Source organism: Elgaria multicarinata, chromosome 1, assembly GCF_023053635.1.
Source record: "Elgaria multicarinata webbii isolate HBS135686 ecotype San Diego chromosome 1, rElgMul1.1.pri, whole genome shotgun sequence".
NCBI classification, from domain to species: domain Eukaryota; kingdom Metazoa; phylum Chordata; class Lepidosauria; order Squamata; family Anguidae; genus Elgaria; species Elgaria multicarinata.
The window spans coordinates 138,467,708-138,483,935 of record NC_086171.1 but is presented as its reverse complement, the minus strand read 5'-3'; the positions used below and the strand labels follow the sequence as shown (position 1 = coordinate 138,483,935).

The window sequence follows — 16,228 nt, the reverse complement described above, 5'->3', positions numbered from 1 at the left end:
ACTTTGAATTGGGCCCGGACCTGGATTGGCAGCCAATGAAGTTGTAAAAGGACTGGCGTAATGTGATCTCGCCGGCCAGTCCCTGTTTGTAAACGGGCTGCCCTGTTTTGTACCAGCTGAAGTTTCCGGACCGTTTTCAAAGGCAGCCCCACGTATAACGCATTGCAGTAATCCAAACGAGAGGTTATCAGAGCATGGATAACTGTAGCTAGGCTATCTCTGTCCAGATAAGGGCGTAGTTGGTATATCAACCTAAGCTGATAAAAGGTGCTCTTTGCCACTGAGTTCACCTGTGCCTCAAGTGACAGTTCTGGATCCAAGAGCACCCCCAAACTACGGACCCGATCCTTTAGGGAGAGTGCAACCCCGTCCAGGACAGGGCAAACATCACCTCGCCGGACAAATGAACCACCCGCTAACAGTACCTCCGTCTTGTCTGGATTGAGTCTCAGTTTGTTAGCCCTCATCCAGTCCATTACCGTGCCCAGGCACTGGTTCAGAACAGTCACTGCCTCACCTGGGTTTGATGAAAAGGAAAGGTAGAGCTGGGTGTCATCCGCATATTGATGACACCTCAGTCCACATCTCCGGATAACCTCCCCCAGCGGCTTCATGTATATGTTAAACAGCATAGGGGATAAGATAGAGCCCTGCGGAACCCCATGGCTTAGGAGCCACGGCACAGAGCAATAATCCCCCAGCACCACCTTCTGGAATCGGCCATCCAAGTAGGAGCAGAACCACTGCAATGCAGTACCTCCAACTCCCAGCTCAGACAACCTATCCAGAAGGATACCATGGTCGATGACCTGCCTTCCAGTCTTGTAAGCTGAAAATAAGAATGGCGTTGACTTATCTATAATTCAGCAAAAGCTTTTGTAGACAGGCTCCTACTTCAAAATTATTATTGGACTTTGGCTAATAAAGAATTTTACGATTCAGCAAAGTTGATGGTTTACAGTTAGTATAGCACCTATAGCGTCATTCATTCTGGCAGTTATCTATTTAATTCATATACAAACCTTTAGCCTAGTTCTTGGTGATAGTATCCTAACCTCTGTTACTTCTGACTTATAGGGTATCTTTGTTACTAGGGTTCAGCCTGATGGACCAGCATCCAACCTGCTCCAGCCTGGTGATAAGATTATTCAGGTAAGTGGGAACTTTTATTGAACAAAGCATGGTTTCAGTACAAAGATTTCTTCATCTATGCATGCTGCTGTATTGCTCTTTTCCCTGCCTGCCCAAAGTAAGCGTCACCTCAGGTGGAAATTCAAGTGCCAGAGTGATGGCAATCTGCACTGGTGAAATTGCTCCCTGACAAATAGACATGGACCCAGTGGTGGATGGGCATGGAAGAAGGGCTACTTGGGAATCTTCAGGCCCCTTAAAGGAGCAGGGTGATTGGAAGTATTGAGTATCAGAGGCAGTAAACCTGTATACACCAGTTGTTGGAGAACATGGGTGGGAGGGTGCCATTGCACCCATGTCCTGCTTGTGGGTTCCTGGTCGACATCTGGTTGGCCACAGTGCTGGACTAGATGGACCCTTGGTCTGATCCAGCATGGCTCTTCTTATGTTCTTATAAAGAGAGATGGCATGGCTAGTATGCCAGATAGGAATAGGTTGTTTGCTTGGCAGTGTTAGGGCACTTGTTACACCTCTGGCAAAATTGCGAGCTGGATTGTACAAGCTGGAGACTAGCATTTATCACCTCCTTTAAGTGAAACATTAGTGTGAAGTTTGTCCAATGTGACCCTGGGCATAGATTGTTAACATATGGAACATTGTCTTTCACTCCTCCATGTGTGTTTTGGATTACCTTAATTTAAACTGAAGCCAGCTGAAGAGATGCATACATATAACTAATGTCAGGAAGTATGGTAGAATCAGGGAAATGGGCCCACACCGTCCTTTCTCTCCTCCTAACTGTGATTTCTTAGGAATAAAAAGGAAGATAACACAAGAGAGCCAAATGTTTTTTTTATATGAGATTTTATTTACTTTTTTGGATTACCATGAGATTCAGTATGAATCGACTGCAATCTTTGGGAGGTTTTTTTTTTAAAAAAAACCTTTACTTATTAACATCCCATTTTACAGAACATACATCCTAGCATAGGGATACATCCATATTCCTTCATACTCAAAACAAAATGTACCTTCAAGCAAACCCTGAATATGTAGCTCAGACTGTTGCTGACAAAAGGGAGAGTCCCACACACTGATTTTCCTCTATGGTACATTTTGGATTTCCTTTTGCGTTTTCTTGTTTTAATTTTTTTTCCATGATTACTTTTCACAGTTCGTTGTGGTTCTTCAGTATTATGGTTGCAGCATAGAAGAAATAAAACAACTCTTTCGATATTAGGGCCAAAATGGACATTACTTTAAATTTGTGTCTGGTTGCTATGTCTATCTGCCCGTTTTTACTTTAGAATGTGTGCAGGATGGCTGATCTGGATTAGGTACCTACATGGGGAGCTTTTCAGATCTGGATTAGGGGCCCTGCCTCTACTCTAAAGTAAAAATGGGGGTGGGGACAAGACATAGCTGCTAGACACAGCTTTAAAGAGAGCTTCGGCTATTGGGCAGTATAGAAATGCAATAAATAAATAAATGTTTTGGCCCTAAGGTATTTATTTGAAAACATCACAACAATGAACTCACTCTTTTTAGTCAGGCATAGGTAATCTTTGCCAAAAAAATAAAATAAGGTAGATCTCTTGTAGTTTGTCCAGGCATATAGCCACCTTTCGGAACAATGATAGGATGCCTGGACTTCAGAGGCACTTTAATGCACATCCCGTCCTTTGGTCCACTGATTGACCCTGTGTTAGTCTCTTCCCAATCTGCACTGTGGAAGAAAACAATCACAGCAGGAATGGCCATGCACCATATTGTTTCAGTTCCTAGAGGTGCAGTGCTGTGCTCACAACAGGAAAAGAGCCAGGGAGCATCACTATGAATGTGTCTTGTGTTGATTGATTGGCTCACTGCTTCTTAGGCCTTGTACAATAACGTAGCAGATGACTCAGGTCTCTTAAAGCCCTTCACAATCCATGCAAATTAAACACATTTCCAAAAACAGGTATGGTGACATCTGCCACCATTCATAAATTTTGCAACCTCTACATTTCAAAGCACTAACCTCTGGGTATTGAGCTGGTGAGCTGTCAAACAGACAGCCCTACTCACATCCCAGTTAAAGTAAAGTGTGTGGAATTAGGCCACTTGGTCCCTTTAGCCTAAGTATGCATGCTTTAAGCATAAGTGCCGGTGAAATCAACAGGACCTATTTCCAAGTCAGTGTGTTAAGAGTACAGTGCTGATTCCACTGAATTTAATAGGACTGGCACTCTGGAGCATAAATTATTTTAAACACAATTCTGCAGCTTATTACAGCTCAAGCTCAGTCTGTAATGAATTCAAACTTCTTTTTAATTTGTACAGGTTGAGTTGAACTTGTGAAGAGGGGGCACATTTTTAAAAAGCATAGATGATGTCAACAGTCCCTTATACTCAATGGTCTAAAATATAAAGTAGTGTTTTCCATTCTGGAATTAGAATAATACCCTTTAGGAACTCCATAAAAGCAAGTAACCATTTGCAAAGAGTGTTTAGGGTCCATAGAATTATGTGTGTGGAGCACATGTTCGGGGAGTGGGGGGTGGGGTTTCAGCTCTCCAGAGATGACCATGCTGTGTGACTGAGCTGGTACTCCCACCTGTCTGTTCAAGGCAGGTATGAGCAGCACATAACCTGCAGGCTGCATCCAGCCGCCACCTGTTGCTGCAGCAGGAATTATTGTTATTATTAGCTAGAAAAGGCAGTTTTATCAGTACACTAAATTTAACACTAAAAAGGTTAAACTTAGCTTGTTTTAAAGCCCAACATTGCTGGTTTAGTGCTTTGTAGCAGCTATGGAATGCTAAAACAAGTCATATTTAGCTTGCAAACAACCTAAATTTAACCCTTGAAGTGCTCCATAGTTCTTTGAAGGAGTTTGCTGCCAGATTTCGGCAATAAACCACCAACTATATATTTTTTACATTTGTTTTCAGGAGGGCAGCCCACAGTGGTGGTGGTGGTGGTGGGAGAAATTTCCCTAGATCTTCCGCAGTTGCCCCATCCTCTTTTTTAAGGACATATGTCCAGGCCCAGGACTGCAAACTGTGCACAGCCTTGGGTGTTTACTCTGCATTGAATCCTTGGATCAACCTTGCCAGCTCAAGGTGAATGTGCTTTGTATGCACCAGCCTGTTTTACTTAGCCATTTATTTAGCTTGAACTATAGCCTTGTATAGCCTCATTTGACAGCAAATTCAGTATCAATATTCTGCTGTCTGTTCGGGAGAAAAAGGAAGCCTACAGAAGCTATTCATCCTGCTAAGATATACCCTTAAGTTCTAGCTACCATGATCCATAATTCACAGTGGAAGCCTGGCATCAGTTTTGCCATTGCAATACATTCCATTACCAAGGGCATATGAGAAAAATGGCATTGTCTGCAGAATAATTACTGAAATTTTACTTTCGGGTTTACTGAGCTTGTTTCAGCAATATGTTCTACAGTTAAGTGATCATTAAGGTTGTTTATAAGCTCCACTTCGTTCAGTGGAACATACCCATGTATAATTCTGTAATCTATCTTGGGTAAACCTTTCTTATCTGTAGACATGCTGGCCCTGTTCAAACTCAACTTAACCTACTTCACAGGGTTGTTGTGAGGATAAAATGGAGAGGAAGAGGAGCATGTAAACTGCCTTGGGTTTCTTGCAAGATGGGGAGAGGCAGGATATACATGCAGAAATAAATAAATAAATAACTCAACAGACCCACTTCCACTAAAGCGCTGTTTGAATAAAAATATCTTTGCCTGCCAGTGTAAGGACAGCAGAGAGGGAGGCAACCCAGCCTCACTCAGCAGGGAGTTCCATAGTTTGGAAGCAGACACAAAGAAGGTCCTCTCTTGCGTTACCACCAAACGCACCTCTGAAGGTGGTGATACCTAAAGAAGGGCCTCTCCTGAAGATCTTAAAACTCTGGCAGGCTCATGTAGGAGAAGGCGGTCTTTCAGGTATCCTGGTCCTGAGCTGTATAGGGCTTCATAACCAGCACTTTGGATTGTGCCCAGAAACAGACTGGTAGCCAGTGAAGCTGCTGTAATAAGAGAGTCATGTGCTCCCTGTAACCAGCTCCTGTCGACAGTCTGGCTGCAGCATTGTGGAACGGCTGACATTTCTGAACATTTTCAAGGCTGTGTGTTACAGTAGTACAAAGAAAAGAAAAGAAATGCAGCAGGGACAAAAAAAAGAAAGAAAAGGGAAAAAAAAGACAGACAGACAGACAGACAGAAAGAAAAGAAACCAGCTGTGCAGTATGAAAAATACCAAAAGGAGCCAGGGCAACAGATCAGTCAAGGCCAAAAACCTGACAAAATAAATAGTTAAGGCAGGATCTACACTATTGCTTTAAAACAGTTTATAATGGTTTTAACAACTGTTTAGCCCCATGACACATTACAGATACTGTTTTGAAACAGTTATATCCTGCTTGGTGTAGATCTGGCCCAACAGTCTATCAAATTCCTGTAGCAAAGGGGAGGGAGTTACAGTCTTGGTGCTGCTACCAAAAAGGCTCTGTCCTATATCACCACCAGCTGCAGCTCTGATGACAGTGGGTCAAAAACAAAGCCTCTGCCGAAGATCTCAATAGGCAGGCAGGTTTGTATGGAAGAAGTTGGTCCTTAACATTATAATTTGTTCGCTACCACAACTGGTAGTTGTCATCAACGAGTCCATATTTATAGCACCTCACTAGTTTTATATCAAATGTATAGTTATTGACCAGAATTTGGTTCACTTTTAGGTGTTGCTTGTCTGTTTGGCCGAGGGAACTTCTGTTAAAAAAATTAATAAAAATAACGACGCTCGGCTTCTCCTGCATTTGAATTTTTTTCTTGCACCTGCCTGTCATACAACCACACCCCTGCACTCAATTCTCTTGCTTTCTCAAACATTTACATTCCTTCATCTGCATTCCTCGCTACCTCTTCTTCCTTCTTTATCTTTCATTCACTGCAGGCCCTTCTCCTTTACCCATAGATATTAACAAAGCAAGGGTCCTCCATTGGCTGCTATAGAAAAGTAAAAATAAATCCATAAATACTTCCCCCCTCTTTTTTTTTTTAATTGAACCCTTTCCACATTTGTTACCATTCTGTCAGTCCTACTACAATGGTGTTGTGTAACCAGATGATTTCACAGTGCGTATTTCCCTGGCAGTTTGTGAACCTATCTCCTCAGATATTCTCAGGGAATATTCAGTGGCAGACCTGGGTTGGAACTCTGGTCATTGCCAGACCGCTGCAACGTGGTATATGCGTGTGTGCAGTGTGGACAGGGTGGGGGGATTTCAGGGGAAAACTCTGCTTGTGGATGCTTTTTCCCTGCGGTCCCAGCCATGATTGCTCCTGGCAATCCCGGTTTGAAGGAAAGGTAGTAAGCAGGAAAGGGGTTCAATATCCTCCCTTGTCTGCCACAAATCCTCTACAAAGTGCGGCCTTGTATTGGTTTTCAGCTGCTCAGCAGTGTTTGGCCCTTACTTTGGTTACTATAAACTCACCAGTGTCATTTCCTCTTTCCCTCAATTACATTCCTTTTAAACTGAACTAATGAGAGATGCAGTTTCGGCCACTGCATTTAATTCCCTAAGTAACTCTCTACAGTAGCACTGTAGAAGGAACAACTCAGAGTACAGCTCAGGAAGTTGAGCAGTCTATAGTGGCTTAAAGTTAATGTGATCTGGGATTGTGTTAAGATCCTCAGGGGACTAAAGAGAATATGTTAACTACAGAGTCAGAAAGACACTGAATTTTTTTTGGGGGGAGGGGTCACATTAACAGTCTGTGTGACATGTCAGGAATCTGAGTTGTTACCTAGGATAGTAATTCAAAAATCATTTTTCATAAAATTGTAAATCAGAATGTTTGGTCATGACAGCTTAAGGCAGCGCAATTTCTAAATCATATGGTAAGTCAGAAACCTGAAGCAATGTCATCATCTTGCCTTAGTAATGTATATCAAACAGATAATAATACAATTTCCTGAATATCTCAGCATCAGCGTATCTCTGAAATATTTGGTTTCAGCTTAGAAGTAACAATTCTGAGAACTGCATAGTTGGCATGAATTCTCATGATACAATTTTTTCTGTAGCTGTATTAATGGCATTCACTTTAAGTCCTGAATCATATTGGAATATTTGTTCTTTAGGGATAAAGAAAATACTCTATGTTAATATCCAGTGTTTGGCTACTGTTCGGCTACTGTTGCGGGAGGGGGGCCGGGTTTAGGTTAAAAGGAGAACCTTTTAACCTAATATTAACCTTAATATTTTTATTTTAACTTAAAAGCAACAATAGGGAAGCACATTAGAGTTAACCCTTTCCCTTGTCCTGTTCCACATTGCTTCTGTAAAGCTGAAATTAATCCCACCGTTAATGATGATGATGATGCCTACTTGTTTCTGCAGCAGACAGGGGAAGTGTCTGACGTAGATTGGGGAAATGGTGTAGCAGGGAACGGTTAAACCCTTGCCCCCATGACAGGGATGACCGATCTCGGCCCTATTCCAATTTTACCAGCCGTGGCATGGATGCTCTCAAGCAGTTCTAGGAAGGAAGCAGATCACAATATGCTTATTCCACATGAATATTTCCACAATGGTCTGTATTCTTCACGTACTGCTGAGGCAGAAATACTGCTTCAAATTTGAACTGTGGCCTCTATTCACACTTGCACTTAATTGCATCTCCATTGTTATTTTTTTTTAATACTCCACCCTCTCATATGGGAAGCTGAGGATAACATTTTTTCTGAAACCATCATAACTGAGGCCATCAAATTTCAGTTGCATTCTGAATAGTATCCATATTATCATCTGGATGCATGGTGTTTATATTCAAACCAACTACAAACATTAATTATTTCAAAAAGTGCCAATAGCGAAGATCCTGAATAGATCAGCCTAACTGACTAGCTAGTCTGCTTCAGAACCCCAAGTTCTCTCTCTCTCTGTTCTTCTTCGTGGTCTCTGTGCATCATACATATGGGCTCTGCGCCTGCGCAGGGCCAGCTCCGGAAACTTCACTAGCTGAAAACATTTTTAGGTGGGAACCCCTCCCCCACCGTCCACTGAGCATGCTCAGGGGTTCCCGCCCTATCTCCTCATTCTATCACCTATCTCCTCTTCAACCGCCTGTGGGTCAACAGTTTCTCGGAGACTTCTAGGTTAGGTTTTTACCTTTTAGCTGAAAACTGTCATTTTCTTCCTTTTTCTTCTCCAGTTTTCTAACTTTTCTATATATAAAATAACATTTTTAAAAAATTCCCCTTATATTTCTTATTAGTAGTTAGGTGCCTATGGCACAAACAGGACTCTTCAAAAAGTGTTCATCCTGTGGACAAAAGATCTCCCAGACGGATGGACATTCGTTGTGTTTATTGTGCTTGGGGGAAGCACACGTAGTTGAATCCTACGTGTTTTGCTTAAAATTCTCGAGGCAAGCGAGAAAAAAACGCTCAGACCGCCTTCAGGCGATTCTCTGGGAAAGGGCCTTGGTGGCAGTAGATAAACCGAGACCGGCTCGAGTTTCTACTTCTCCTAACAAAATGGAGTCAATGCCCCAACCTCCTCCTACTTGGCGTGAAGCCCTATCGGTTCCCCCTACCTCCTCTCATTCCACTTCTAAAAAAGTAGCAAAGAAAATCTCTAAGAGAGTGAGAGAGCACAATGGGGCAGAAGAACCCCAAAAGAAAAAGAGCAAGCTGAAGGTTAAATATGCAAAGACAAAATTAGCCAATCCAGCTTCGTCAATACCGAAGAGTCCGGTACCGAGAACTTTGCTACCGAAGTCTACTACAGTACCGAGGAGCCCGATACCAAGATCATCACTACAAAGGTTCCCTCCGATACCGAAGAGCCCGATACCAAGGCTTTCGCTACCGAAGTCCTATTCGATACCAAGATGCGTATCGATACCAAGACCTCGCCAACATCGCAAGCTGAGGAAGCTCTGGACTCCCCGGTACCATCACCCTTCCAAATTGTTACAGTACCGGTGGAGGACCCCACCTTAATGGCATCTGTTTCAGAGGGTGAAATAAGAGACTCCTCTTTGGACTATGCAATGGCGAACCGGGCCCCCGCTTCCCCTCGATACCGAGAGGAGCCGCCTCCACCAGCCGGTACCGACAGACATCGGTACCGATCGATGTCTCCATACCGACGTGCCCGGGATCGCTCACCAAATTCTGTTTTGTTTGTTTTTTGTTTTGCTGAAAGGATGTCTCATTGGGAACTTCTGTCTTTCTCGTGAAGAGAAAGCTTTAGAGTGCTGAGGTTTTTAGTTCTTTTAGTTTGTTTTCAGTTTTTGTTAAGTCTTAATTTATTATTGCTATTTCACCCTCCAGCGATCTGGGATCGCATCAGGGAGGGCTCGCATGGCTGTTAAGGCCTTTTTTCTGAAGATGTGTCAGCAAGCTTCCCCAACAGACAGATATTCTCTCGATTTGTTTGGGAGAGGCTCGCATCATCGAGACCTGTCGCTTAAGCCTTCTGAGGGCTAAACGCGTAATGGCGATACTGAGGAAAAATGCTCTAGAAGCCACGGATTCTCCAAAGCAATCAATGCAGCCACTCATTGCGGAGGCTCCTCAACCTATGTCCCCTCGGCGTCCTCGGACCCTGGCTCTAACCATGGGTCATTCCGATCTTCAAATACTAGATGCTCTCTAGCTGTATCTTCAGCAAAAGAGATATCTTAGAAGGCCGGATCACTTAAGCCTACTGGGACTGATCGCTTGGGGCAATTCTGAGGAGAAATGCTCTGGAAGCCATGGATTCTTCAAAGCAATCAATGCAGCCACTCATGGCGGAGGCTCCTCAGCCTATGTCCCCTCAGCATCCTCGGACCCTGACTCTAACCATGGGTCATTCCGATCTTCAAATACTGGATGTTCTCTAGCTGTATCTGCAGCAAAAGAGATATCTAAGAAGGCCAGATCACTTAAGCCTTCTGGGACTGATCGCTTGGGGCGATTCTGAGGAGAAATGCTCTGGAAGCCACGGATTCTCCGAAGTGCTTTATGCAGCCAATTGTGGTAGAGGCCCCTTAGGTCCCCTCAGCATCCTCGGACCCCGACTCTGTGTGTCGTTCCGATCTTCCAGAAATCTGGACGCGCTCTGCAGCAAAAGAGATATCTAGGAAGGCCAGGTCAATTAAGCCTTTGGGACATACAACAATAACAACAAAAGCCTCATGCCAAGGCTACTGTATGGAAGCCAGATCTAACCCTTGAAACCAAGAGTGGCAACAACATAACTAGCTTCTTCGGTACCGAGCCTGAAACTCTCAATACTGAGACTGGCAACAACATAACTAGCTTCTTCGGTACTGAGGCTGAAACTCTCAATAATGAGACTGGCAACAACATAACTAGCTTCTTCGGTACCGAGCCTGAAACTCTCAATACTGAGACTGGCAACAATATAACTAGCTTCTTCGGTACCAAGGCTGAAACTTTCAATACCGAGACTGGCAACAATATAACTAGCTTCTTTGGTACAAGGCTGGAACCCCTGATACCAAGAGTGGCAATAACATAACTGGCTTCTTCGGTACCAAGGCTGGAACTTTTGGTACTGAGGCTGACAATAACAGAACTGGTTTCTTCGGTACCAAGGCTGGAACCCTTGATACTGAGATTGGCAATAACATTAATAGCTTCTTTGGTTCAAAGGCTGAGACTCTTGATACCAAGAGTGGCATCTCGCATGCAGCTTCAATGTCAGAGGGTGAGATGTGATATCTCTCCCCTCCAAAACCAATGGACAGCTGTCCACCACATCAGGCAGTATATCTCTTGCAGGCTAACCACCAATTTCAGGGTCTCCTTCCAGAGTCTCTATGCTCTGAGTGCTTTGCTTTCAATGGAGAGAGTTTTATTACCATGATGTCTAATGTCATCATTTTTGCCCCCCCTCCCTTGTGAGAGGAGGGGACACAATGTTAAATGGGCCACGTCTCCTGAGAATACCATACAAGCATGGATACTGGCATCAGTACCGTGATGGGGATACGTACAACCGAGATCACTGTCATTGTGACCGATACACAGGGCTCAGCTGTTACAGCCACAATGCGTCAGTACAATTACTTAGCTCTTCCCCATTCCATCCCCATTCTGTGGGGCATCAGGAGATCAACTTGGGGAAGATGGGTTGGAGCATAAGAATAGACCTGATTCCCCTCAATCCTTTGAGGACTATCAGTCGGTCTCAACATTGCTCTCGTCTGCATCACCTCATGATGTAGTGCCTACACAGGGCAGAACCTCCTTCGGAGGACTTATACCACTTCCCGATCATTGAGGATGACTCGGTATTGAGACACATAACTCTGTAAATAAATCTCACGCTGTATGTACTGAGAAGCCAACTCCAATGTCAATATTTTTCCTTCCAACACTGCTTCTGACAGTTAAAAATTCCTGGAAGGCCCCTTCTTTGATGGCTCTGACATTGGAAAGGGCAGAATCTTTTCATAAGGTCCAGTAATGGACACTAGGTTTTTTCTTTACGCACCCATGTTCCAATTCTGTATTAGTTCAGTTATTCCCAAGGGGAGTTTTCAGAACATTTATGTTGGACCTACCAGGCCACAGAACATATTCTTCTGCTTTGGGCCCCAGAGTTATACACTATCTAGTTATGATGTCCAGATAACAACTTTTCCTCTCGTCAGCAACTTAACATGACCTGTTGCCTCACCAACTGTGAGTTGAGAGCAGTGGTGCGCGCTCTGGCGTTTCGCATGCATACCTATGATTAGCAGGTCTCATTCTGTAAACTAGATTGAGGACCTGCTATTCGACAGCGAAGGGTTCAATCCCATCGCTCATCTTAACCTAATCTCCAAAGGGAAAGGGCTCATTATCCACCCAGATGTGGAGTCATTGAACCTAACAGCCTGGAGGATACGACAGCGTTAGACTGTCAATCCTTACCCCCTGATATATGGGACATAATCCTAGCAGCTAGGAAACCAGCGACTAGAAAGTCATATGTTACCAAATGGGAAGCTTTCTCCTCCTTTGCACTAAGCAGGAATGAGAACCCCCTTTCAGCACCTATTTCCACCATCCTTGCTTTCCTTTTTTCCTTGTTTAAAAGAGGCCTTAAGTTTTCCTCTCTTAGAGTTTATCTGGCAGAAATTTCTGCCTCACATTTATGGATTCAGGGCTGTTCGGTCTTCACTCATCCACTAGTTAAGCGCTTTATGAAAGGGATGAAAAATACAGTTCCACCCCTTCGTTCCTTTGTTCCGCAATGGAGCCTTTCCGTAGTGCTCAAGGCATTGTCTGGCAAGCCTTTTGAACCGTTGGCAACTATGGACCTTCGTTTACTAACTTTCAAGGTTGTTTTTCTAGTTGCCATTACGTCTGCTAGACGTTCATCAGAGCTAGCAGCACTCCGCATAGACCCACCTTATACAGTTTTCCACTCTGACAATGTGGTCCTTAGACCTGACCCAGCCTTCCTCCCAAAGGTTGTGTCATCGTTTCATGTTGGTCAGGATATCATTCTGCCAAGTTTTTTTCCTGCGCCGACGTCACCACTTGAGTCAACCCTTCACACATTGGACGTTAGAAGAGCCCTTGCTTTCTATCAGTCCAGAACTGCTATTTTCCGGAGATCTCAAAGACTTTTCGTTTGTTACGGGGGCAAACAGAAAGGACTTCAAGTATCGTCACAGAGAATATCTGCTTGGGTCGTACAAACCATTAAATTAGCCGATGAACTTGCTGGCCTCCCGTTGGAGGGTAGAGTGCGTTCTCACTCCACGAGAGGAGTTGCCACCTCTACGGCATTCGAAAGAGGAATTGCTTTATCAGACCTCTGTAAAGCGGCCACCTGGTCAACACCTCTGACTTTCGCCAGTCACTATCGCCTGGACATCAGAGCACGTAGGGACTGTGCTTTTGGGTGTGCCGTCTTATCAGCAATACTTTGAGTTACTTTTACCACCTGACACCACCCGCCTCCGGTAAGTCAGCTTGTTATTCGCCCATATGTGTGATGCACAGAGACCACGAAGAAGAAAGACAGGTTGCTTACCTGTAACTGTAGTTCTTCGAGTGGTCATCTGTGCAGTCACACAACCCTCCCACCGTCCCCACTATGGTGTCATTATTGATTACCTGGTGGTTCACCTCAGTGAGACTGTTTAGGCGGTTTCAAGAACTGAGGAGATAGAGCGGGAACCCCTGAGCATGCTCAGTGGACGGTGGGGGAAGGGTTCCTGCCTAAAAATGTTTTCAGCTAGTGAAGTTTCCGGAGTTGGCCCTGCGCAGGCGCAGAGCCCATGTGTGTGACTGCACAGATGACCACTCGAAGAACTACAGTTACAGGTAAGCAACCTGTCTTTCCATAGATTGATTTGTGTCATTGTACCTTTTTATCTGTACGCCGCTCTGAGATCCTAATGATATAGGGCGGGATATAAATGTTCTAAATAAATAAATAAAAAAGTATCAGTTTCTGACCATGCACATTTGGAGAAGCTCCAAGAGTGAGGGGACTTACCAGATACCAGAAAGGAATGCCCTCCACTCCGGATTCAGCAGCAAGGCAGAAAATCCAAAATAGTTATAGGATTCTAGATACTAGGATACATATTGCCACCTTTTCTTATGTGGTGGATGTTTGATCATTCCCTGTCAAGTATTTCCTCTAGTTGAAAATCAGGATATCCATGGCCAGGTAGAAAGGAGCCTTTATTCTCATAATATCAGCCAAGTGGGATTAGAAATATACTTGCATGTTTGGCAGTTAATGTCTTCCTCTTCACTGATATTTTAGGCCTTGCCTACACATGGAAGAAAATGAGTTGGTAGAAGCCTGTGGTGACAAAGTAATGTGCACTGCTTCAGACTGCAGGTGGTGAACACCATTTTGAATGATCCTTTCATTCTGCTCTACAGGTAGACCTTTAGGATGTCTAGGTCTCTACATGTAGCAAAATGAGTTGGTAGAATCAATTATATCAATTCAGACTATAAGGTGGGGATACTTTTGTATACTGCCCCATATAATCAGCACTCTGCAAATAGAAGACTAGCACATCAGGAAGAAATGTTATAAGCAAAGTCTGCTTTTTCTTTTTAATTAGCAGGGAAATTTTAACACAGAGGGACATTTACAATAGAATTCCCTGTCCTGCAGTCTGAATGGGTGCCGCTCATTCTATCACCATGTTTGGCTGCATGTGTAGACAAGGACAGGATCTACACTACTGCTTTAAAATGGTTTATAACAGTAGTGACAACTGTTGGGGCCCAGGACACACTCCATATACAGTTTTCAAACTGTTTTCAAAATGTCATATCCTGCTTGGTGTAGATCTGGCCCAGGCCTTTTCTTTCTCTAAAAGAAAAGAAAGTTGGCATAAAAAAACAGCATTGTTTGTGGCCACCAGAAAACTAGGAAACAACTTAGAACACTAGGAAATGCACGTGCGTATGTCCAATATATTTTGAATGTTATGTTTAAGTTATTTATTCAAGTTGAGATATGTATGATCCAAAATGTTTAACAGAAACTTGTTCTGCAAGAACCCTGAAGAAATAAACAAGTTCTGAAAGAGCAACGCTGTTGTGCTATAATTCTGTTTATATCAGTGGTGCTTGCATAGAAGTTCCTAGTGGATTATGCACCTAATTAGATCTGATTCATAATTATCCAAAGTATAATTGGATTGAATATTCACCTTTTCAAAATCTAAAGCGATGGTTCAACCTTTACTGAGACAGAATGCCCTGCTGATGTGTATTGGTTACACAGTAAATCAATACAAAGTTGATGAATGCAGCTCATTCATGTTTCCTTTTATCTGGATCTGCTTAATAGCAGCACTTGCAGTGTCAGGTTTACTGTCTGAAATATGAACTTATCCAACTTATTCAAGGAATGTGGAATTGAGCCAAAGTGGTCAATTTTTCTTAATTTCCTATGGACTTTGCTCTGTTTGACCTGGATAATTAATGGCACTGAGAAGTGACAGTTAACAAGAAGGGAAGAAGCTCGCCAATAAAAATCCTGGCATCATAGAGCAAACCTTATACATTCCAAAATATCAATAATCCATTTGCATTTAATTCTGGATATTTCAGGTATTATTTCTTCTTCATCGTGGAGGGAGGGAGGGAGGGATAGATTGTAAAAATGACTACCAGTCTGTATATACTCTTCTTTTGCATCACAATGGCTGGTTCTCTACTTGGTTACTTTAGACCTAGGGCATGTCTACGCCTAAGGGTTTAGCGGGGAGAAGGGGGAGGATTACGGACTTACCTGCTTCCGTGATCTTCCCCCAGTGTCCATATGGCTGCACGACGTCCCAGAAGGGATGTCGCGGGAGCCATTTTTTAAAAAGAGGAGACCCATGCGCGTGTGGCGAAAAAGTAAGTTAACCCCTCACCAAACTCTGTGTCCAACCCCAATTGCTGCCACCCCACCCCAAGGGGCACAGAGCCACCCCTGCACAGCTTCGTGCCCATTTGAGGACCCCAGAGGCTGCGCTACACCTGCCGTGGTCCTCAGGGTTGTCCCAGGACCGCAGGAAAACCAGGAAATCTCTGATTTCAGTTATCCCAGGGTATCTGTGGTCATCCCCAGTTGACCCCTGGATCCCCTGTGCATCATTTGGATGTACAGGGACGACCTAGCGATAATCCTGGAATAAATGAATTGTTTAGACATGCCCCTAGTTTCTATGTTTACTTCTGATGTAGAAAAGTTATCACCAGATTTATACCTTGCCAATTTCATTATGGCAGACATTACAAGTGTTCTTCCTTGTCAGGGGCACTATTAGTAATATTGCTGCTGAATCCATGATTTGCAGAATATCTGACTTCCACAAAAAGAATTGGCAAGGGATAAAATCACTCAGGGCACAGAAAGGAAAAGATTTCTCTGCTCCAAGATTTCTCTGTCCCCCTGCTATGGGTCAAGAGGTGGATCATTGTCAACTTTAGGGAGTGCCTTCTTCCATATGACCCTTCCTGCTCCTGGGCATGCCAAGATTGTCAGGTGAGGCCTTGCTCAAGATACTTTTACCTTCAGGGATCAGGTGAGAAATGACAAGGAGCAAGCAAGGCCT

General features: G+C 43.7%; 1 protein-coding gene across 1 annotated transcript in view; it reads left to right on the top strand.

Moving 5' to 3' along the window:
• The window catches only part of LRRC7 (leucine rich repeat containing 7), a 244,485-nt gene that overhangs the window by 219,411 nt on the left and 8,846 nt on the right, over positions 1 to 16,228 (top strand). The window contains exon 25 of the mRNA XM_063137517.1: positions 1,078 to 1,152. Within this exon, the coding sequence (XP_062993587.1) occupies positions 1,078 to 1,152 (75 nt within the window). The remainder of the gene's footprint in view (positions 1 to 1,077; positions 1,153 to 16,228) is intronic.